Source organism: Triticum urartu, unplaced genomic scaffold (assembly GCF_003073215.2).
Source record: "Triticum urartu cultivar G1812 unplaced genomic scaffold, Tu2.1 TuUngrouped_contig_6155, whole genome shotgun sequence".
NCBI classification, from domain to species: domain Eukaryota; kingdom Viridiplantae; phylum Streptophyta; class Magnoliopsida; order Poales; family Poaceae; genus Triticum; species Triticum urartu.
Window position 1 is genome coordinate 1,029 of NW_024116891.1, and position 8,401 is coordinate 9,429.

Consider the following 8,401-nt stretch of genomic DNA (forward strand, 5'->3'; position numbering starts at 1 on the left):
GGCGCCACTACTGGGCACGACTGGGCCTGCCCAGTAGTGCCGCTAGTGGACTACAGTTGCGGCTGGTTTTCCTATTTTTATTTCATTTTTAGTAAATGTTGGGAAAATATATTAAAAATTATGGCAATTATTATTATTATTTTTAATTTCGAACATGTTTTGTAATTGGGATTTTTTATAACAGGGTCATTTTCTGAAAATTCCTGAAGCTTTTTCGAATTGTGTTTTCCGGAAAGAGGACATTTTTTAAAATTTTGAACAATATTCAGAAATACAAATACTTTTTGCAAATGCTCAAACATTTCTCGAAATTCCCTAATATTTTTCAAAATTCTCAAAAGAATATTTGAAAACGTGAATACTTTTTGAAATTCCTCAAAAAATTGAAACACTAACTAGTTTTAAATTAGTGAATAATTTTTTAAAGTGAGAATTTTTTCCTGAAATTCCGAGCAATATTTTAAACATAGTCGTTATTTGAAATTTCCAAACAGTTTTTGAAACATGATTTTTTTTTCAATTCAGAAAACATTCTCAAAAGGAAACTTGCTGAAAGGGAAAAAACCAAAGAAATATGATAAAAACAACAACAGGAAAAATAAAAATAAATAAATATGAATTTCCTAAAACGAGGATAACCAAAGTAGGAACCTGCTCCAAACCGAAATCTCTACGCACACTATGGGCTCGCGTAGTATCGATCGCTCGGTGTCTTGGTACATGTGAAACACCGACAATTTGACGCATTATGCCTCACATAGGATTTCCCATCAGTATGTGTGAGCCCGCGACCCCTCGATCGCTCTCAGAGTCAATCGGCCCAAACCGGGTGTAGCACCGAAACAGGAATTGCCTCTCACACGGACAGGTAGCGGCCCACAGCCCATTAAAAAAATCTTGAATTTGAAAACAAATGTTCATGAAGTTGAAAAGTTCATGAATTTGTAAAAACTGTTCACTAATTTTAAAATGGTTATCAATGTTAAAAAAATGAATTTGTAGTAATCCGCAAATTTAGGAAATTTCATGAAATAAAAAACCATGAGAATTTCATAAAATTTGGAAGAAAAAAATAAAGAAAACATAAAATAAAAGGAAAAGAAGAAAACGAATAAAAACCTGTGCTGAAAAAAAAACCGAAAGAAAAACCGCCCAGAAAATTGACTGAACCTTCTAGAATGTTCTGAAAACCAGTACAAAAGGAGCAGGCCACCTTCTTTCCATCTGGAATGGGTCCTCGCACATGCATAGGTCAGAACTTTGCATTGCTTGAAGCTAAGATGGCTCTAGCAAACATTCTTCAGCACAATACACTATGCTCAAATTGAGCCAAAGAAGCTCTGACGATGCTACACATTCTCTGGGCAGTGAGGAGCATCAAGCATGCAGTAATTTTTCAAGTTGTACCCAGCTACAAGTTTTATACTTTGAACTGAAGTAAAGTATATACGCATTGATGCTGTGATTCAGGATTCAACCAGATGTCCTAAAACCCAGGGGAATAAAGGACTGTCTGAAAACACTATCCTGACAGCTGCGTGCAGACAATGCAGCGCTCCCTCCGTTAAAGAAATATCAGAGCGTTTAGATCACTACTTTAGTGATCTAAACGCTGTTATATTTCTTTACAGAGGAGTACTTTCTTCGACATCAAAATGACGGGTCTAGATACATTTTGATCACCGGTTCAGAGCCGGTGCAGCCTGACCGGAACACCGTGCTGCGGGTGCAGTGTAAGGACGGCATAGGGCGCATGCATGTACGTCGGCGACAGCTCAAAAGAGAACCGCTGCAGGATCATGCTGATGGCCACCTTAGCCTCAAGCAGCGCGAAGTTCTGACCAATGCAGTTCCTTGGCCCCGAGCTGAAGGCGAAGAAGGCCCCTGGGTCCCTGCTTGCCTTGGACACGCCCTCGGCAAACCTTCCCGGGTTGAACTCGCCGGCGTCATCCCCCCAGATGGCAGGGTCACGGTGGATGAACATGAGTTGCAGCGCAAGCATCACATTCGGCGGGTATGTGACGCCTCCAAGCTCTATCTTCTTGTATGTTCGGCGGTTAATGAGCATCACCGGTGGGTACAGACGCAGGACCTCGTTGAATACCATCATAACCTGTCATACACAATTAGCAGAAAAATGTCAGAATCAAAAGCCATGAACCTTGCACTTATCTACTCCCTCCGTTCCTTAATATAAGTCCTTTTAGAGATTCCACTACGGACTACATACGGAGCAAAATGAGTGAATCTACACTCTAAAGTATGTCTATATACATCCGTATGTAGTTTGTAGTGGAATCTCTAAAAGACTTGTATTTTGGAACGGAGGGAGTAAGTGCCTAACTCATGTTACTGACAAGCTAGCAAGTACTCACAACTTTTAGGCGGCTAAGACCATTTAAATCTGGTTTGTTCTTCCCAAATACTTGTAGAACCTCCTCCCTGGCACGATCCTGCCACTCCGGGTGCATGCTTAGTAACACCACTGTCCATGAGAGTAGTACGGCTGTAGTCTCCATTCCCGCAAAGTAGAACAACTTGCATTCATCAATTACATCTTCCACGGTCATCCCCTTGTTTGTTTTGCCATCGGCATCACTGTAATCCATGTTTGACTCTAGTAGCAGGCCGAGCAGATCGTCCTTGTCAGTCCCTCCATTCTTCATGTACTTCTGCCTCTTCTCTATTATCCCCCTTAGAATCGCTTTGACCTCTGTATTTATAGCCTTCATCCTTCTGTTGTTTTCTGTCGGCAAGAGACTGAAGGGTGAAAATATCCGTTGGTTAGTTTCAGAAATGGGTACAGAAATTTCATTGAGAAAACATTCTGGAACACAGGAATCCACAGATGATATTTGTTTGTTTGGAACGAAATAACAAGGAAAATGAGGATCATACGAGAAGCCCGGGATGTAATTAGTCCGGAAAGATTGGACAAGGCGCTCTGCTTGCTCGGCTTGAAGTTGGAAAATCCGCCTGCCTTCTTCGTTGGTGACACCGAATGCAGCTCTTGAAATGACTTCCCCTGATAAATCCTGGAACTCCGACCAAACATCAAGCTCTATTGCTCCAACGGAAACAGTGACTAAATTCTCCCATCTGTCAATTAGTTCACTGCAAGATGCAGAGAATGCTGGCAACATCCGCTGTAATCAATTCCAAGTAAATGGTCAGGGAGAAATGGTTTGGTTTTTTTTGCCTTGTTAGTTAAATTTCCTACGATCATGTGATGTAACTAGTATTTTGCCTCGGATGTCTGACATATCCATCACAAAGGAAATTCCAACCAGTTGATATAACCCATGCTATTTATAACTTTAGTATTACAATTTACAGTAATTAGTTATTATAATACAGTAACTTTTTATCTTCTCCAAAGGACCTTTTGATAGAAAGTACAGTTACATACAGTGCTTCTAGCAAATTCGCAATTCCATTGGATACGAAATTACTGATTATAGCCTTATAGGGAGCAACTTGACAAACTATATTATATCCACCTGATTTGACACCGAATTTATATCGATCCAATTCTAGATTAGATATTGTGATCTGGAGTCTGATTTAGATATATTTACTGGATACACGAATCATGCTGTGTAGATACCAGTTCTTTTAGCAAAGACTAGTACAATATCTTTCAAAGTAAAAGAAATACAGTTTTTTTACAAGAAGTGAAATAAATACTAGTATTACCTTGAGCTTTTCTGCATGAAAGGCTGGATTCATAATCCTTCTGTGCTTGGCCCATTCTTCACCGTCAAGGACTGCGAGTCCGCCAATAAATACCTTTGCAAGGCGGGCTAGCTTCGTCTTATCGAAGTGGCCAAATTTATTTGCCAGAACTTGCCGAACCAGCTCAGGATCACTGATTGTGATTCTTGGGTATGGCCCAAACCATGTGAATGAAACCTTCCCTGTGATTTCAGCAACAGATGATGAGAAGAGCCGAACATGACACTGAAACAAAGAGCGTAATAACCTAATGGCATTTCTACATCAGAAGGAGCACGCAACCAGAAAAGATTGTTGCGGTGGCTGGCGCTGGTACATACCGTGCTGCTCCGTGACGCGGTGGAGGAGAGGGGAAACGCGCGGGACTATGTCGTGCGGCCGGTCCATTGGCACGGGCTTGGAGAGGGCCGCTCTCATGAGCCGCTGCTCCTCCTTGATGTCGCCTCTCAGGAGCCGGTACTGGGTGCCCCCGAGGCCCTGCGCCCTCAGGGCCCGTTCAATGCGCCTCGGGCCCCACCAGACCCACTCGAGCATCCGGACCGCCCACCACAGAGCTGCCATGGCCGCGGCGCCGGCGAGCAGGCTCCACGGCGAAGCATCGCGCAGAATCGCCATGGCTTCCTCCATTCCTCCGCTCGCTCGCTCAAAGTGAATGTCAAGACTGAAGACAGAGAGTGTGGACGCAGGCAGCAAGGACGGGCAGAGATATAGTCATGATGACCATCCATAATTGCTTGATCAAATAAAGCTATAAATAGATTATTAATTGCGGGAGCCTTAGCCGCCTTGGGGTAGGTAGGCAGGCGTTGATTTTAGGCAGGAGTTGATGGGTGGAAGAATTGTCATTGCAGACACAGAAAGGATATCTTTCGTGCATATCCGAACGAGTCACTTTTTATTCTCTACTCCACTATTTCTAAGTGATCCTTTTCTCATCTAAGATCACCACACAACGGAGCACGATAAACTCACCAACCAATCGCAGACCCATTCGTACGAGGTGGAAACGTCATTAGCCATGGATTAACTAGTGAACGATCCACGTATCTCACATGCGTCGGCCGAGGACTTTCGCCGGCCGGGAGACGTCAGGGAGCCGAGGCCGGCGGCAGAAGGGGGATACGACATGGGGAGTATCAGGGATGCGCCTGCGTACCTCGTATCCGCAAGGTGGTTGAGGTGCCGCTGCCGTCCACGCTCGGTGCTGGGGACGGTGCTGGTGCCTGCAGAGCGCAGACCTGGCCAATGGCGGCAGGGGAATCAGAGTGTGTGTAATCAGGCGCAGCAGCCAAGGGAAAGGAAAGGCCGGCGCCCCGCGCGCTCGTGTAAAGCCCGCCGTCAAACAGCAGCGAACCAGCACGAGAAGCCCACGGGATCTCACCAAATCCATGGGCTCTGCTGGACGATCTGATACGCCCGCGTGGTTTTATTGGGACTGTTAGGAATGCACTTGTCCTTTTCTCAAAAAAAAAAAACCCCAAAGGAATGCACTTGTCCTGCATGATTTTCCTGGTGTTTCTCAAAAAATGGCTCTAATTGTCTTTGCTATGAGCAGTGAAGAACATAACGCTCAAGATATAGAGGAACAATGAGAACCTCTCTCTCATCACTGAACATAATAAGAAAGTTTTGTCTGGACATTCAGACAACCCCTCAGTGCTGATCATTCTAAAACCTGCGTTCATAACACTGATTTGTCTAACTGTGAACACTGAGAGAAGAGAGCACTGAAGATATAGGCTGAAACCTGCCGAATGCTGCAAAGCCGATGGCGGCCGAGGCAGGTAAGGCGAGTAGAAGAGGAAGCAGCAGGAGTGGCAGCTTCCCCTGCTCCAGCCCCCATTGTGCGATGCCTCTTCACTGAAAAAAATCATGGACTAACTGAAATAACGGAAGACTAAACAATGAAAATACTGAAAAAGTAACAATATGTATTGAAGACTGACGAAGTAGACCATCAAACTAAATAACTGAAGAACATAGAAGAAGAAACACAAAGCTCCTCTGATTTGTTATGCAAACAAACTGAATACTGACAGACAACTAAGAAATACTGTTGACAACCTGCATTTTGGACTCAGCAAAATACTGAACGTTTCCATGGCTTAATGGACAGGTCCATCGGTTCAAACTCATAACCAACATTTTCACTTTCGCATTGCCGGCATTTGCAAAGTTGTAGCAGAGGGTTTGCGCACGTAGTTTGTCAACAGAAATGATCTCTACTACCATCTCAGCTACAAGATGTAACATACAAGGAAATAACAAAGAACAAAGGAAACCAAAATTGAAGAACAATGAACGATGAATGAGGAGAGAAAATAATAAAGTAACTGCACAAGTGGAAATGAAGAGTAAAGTAGTAAGGTGAGACATGTAGAAAGATTGAAAACTCTCTGAAGACAAAAACTGAGCAACTGAATATTGACTGAATAAAGGGAAATACTAAAAACTGAGGAAGGGAAACTGAAGAAGACGCACACTAAAGAAAGAAATAAAAGAATGAAGGATTAAAAACTTGTCTGCAAACAAACTGAATACTGACAACTAAGAACTAAGAGACTAAGAAAGAGAAACTGAATAAAAGGATGAGAAAATGAAGAACTAGGAGAAACTGATTTTAACTAAAGAATGATAACTGAGATGAATGAGGACTGAGCACTGCCCTATTATGGAATCTGAGTAGAACATCCAGCCCGATCTTGAGTTGGGTCATACAGACAAAGTTCTTCCATATCCCTTTGAAGATGTATTGTCAAACTGATTTAACTAAGCAACTAGGATTCAAAGCTTAATTAGAGAAGACTGAAAAAACTGAAAAGTATGAACAATAAGCAAATTATCTAGATAAATAGAGCTAAACCTTAAACAATAATAAAACAAAAAAAAATCTACTTGACATGGTTCCACAAAACCAAATGCTCAAAGTAGCTCTGGATCTCAAACCTAAAACTGTATTCAGTCATAAAACAAAAGGTTGTAGACAAATCAAAAAGACTGTAGAAAGTGACACTGAAAAACTATTATTTATCTCACAAACCATGACACTAGAGAAGAAGAATCTTTCTTTCGGAGACAGGCAAAACAGTGAGTTCTACTTTATTAAGTAAGCTAAATCCAAAACAGAACATCGTGCATCACGACTTATCTTACAAAAGTGTGCATGCAAAGTTAGGCCGAAAAAGCAACCCATTTAAAAAACAAGTCGAGTGAAATTACATGATACTCAAGTAAAAATCAGTTACAAAAGTCAGCTTGGAAAAAAATACTAACAAAAACACATATAAAACCACCATGTCACCATTAGCAAGCATTCATGAATCATACCAGTAAGTAGTAACTAAAATGAACTCAAAAGTAAACTATATATTTGTAGCAGATGAATCTCAAAGACCAGCGTGTGACTTGGTTGCAGATGGTAGTATATAACAGGGAGGTAAAGAAAAAAATATAAATGAAAAATAGTTACGTACAAATGCAAAAGGACACGTGGGTATTTACAGACTGACCACACCAACGGAATTTAAAGAAGTACTCAATGAACAAATGAACGAAACATAAATTCCTAAAACACCCGTGCGCAATCTTGTTTGTGTAGGAAAACACATGCATCCACTAACACGTGTGCGGAAAAATAGAAAAAAGTCGGGCAGCATTTATGCCACAGGTTGCAGAAATGCGGGCTGTGATTCGATACTGACAAAATGCAGAGTTCAAGCCGGGGAAAACAAAATGTAATTAAGTAACATGGAAGTAGACAAAACAAAAACTGAATACTCCCTCCGTCACAGTTTAGAAGGCATAGTTAAATTTGCGTGCGTTTCCACAATAGACAAGGTTTAGGGCGCATTACATTTATTTCTAGTAGCTAATTAGTACTCCGATATACTATTTCTATATGCATGCGTAGTGTGAATGCTATTTTTTAGCCCATCTCACAAACAATAGATAACCACCTAGGTCCCAGAGAATTTCCAAGCGCGCCTTCTAAACCGTGACGGAGGGAGTACTAGAAAATGACTACCAACGGCAACTAGTACCAAACTAACACTACAAAAAGCTTAACCGAATAATTTAGTACTTCAAGCTAAACTGAACTGAATGGGTACTAGTTGGAGTACAGTTCACTGAACTGAATGGGTACAGACTACAGAACAGGGGCTAAAAACATACATGCCGCTGCTGGTGAAAAGCAGATAGATCGTGTACTACCAAGCTACCACAGGGATCCATTCGTCCCTCCATGCTTGATCAGCAACACACTGCCACCAAATGCCGCAGAGATCAGCACTGAACGCTAGCAGTGTCCTGAAAAATTGAATCACCGGCACTCCCCAGAAAAAACGAATCACCACATTTCTGCAGCGGGCCTCGATCCTCATGTGCCTAGTTTCCCGTCAGATTAGTGATGTACTGATACAAATTGACCCCGCCACTCATAGAACCGAATCCACATCGACTGAAAACCAAGTGGCACACCGGGCAGGGACTAGGGGAATCGATTTTGCAGAATTAAGCAGGCCGGCACCGGCAGAGAATGGATTTATGCAGGGCTGGGCAGAGGCGCTACATGGATGAATTCGAACAAGACAGGAGAGGAAGAACAGGAGGGTTCGAGAGAGCTCGGCGGAGAAGGGGAACGTGGTTCGGGGGGGCCCCCCCCGCC

General features: G+C 42.5%; 1 protein-coding gene across 1 annotated transcript; it reads right to left on the reverse strand.

Moving 5' to 3' along the window:
* Positions 1–1,160: 1,160 nt before the first annotated feature.
* On the reverse strand, positions 1,161–4,910 carry LOC125530217 (cytochrome P450 72A15-like). The gene is made up of 6 exons (XM_048694616.1): positions 4,892–4,910; positions 4,056–4,396; positions 3,697–3,917; positions 2,899–3,146; positions 2,376–2,760; positions 1,161–2,113 (listed from the first exon to the last, which is right to left on the reverse strand). Exons 2-6 carry the CDS (start codon positions 4,360–4,362, stop codon positions 1,688–1,690), a joined length of 1,587 nt encoding a protein of 528 aa, XP_048550573.1. The 5' UTR covers positions 4,363–4,396; positions 4,892–4,910; the 3' UTR covers positions 1,161–1,687.
* Between the last annotated feature and the right edge of the window lie 3,491 nt (positions 4,911–8,401).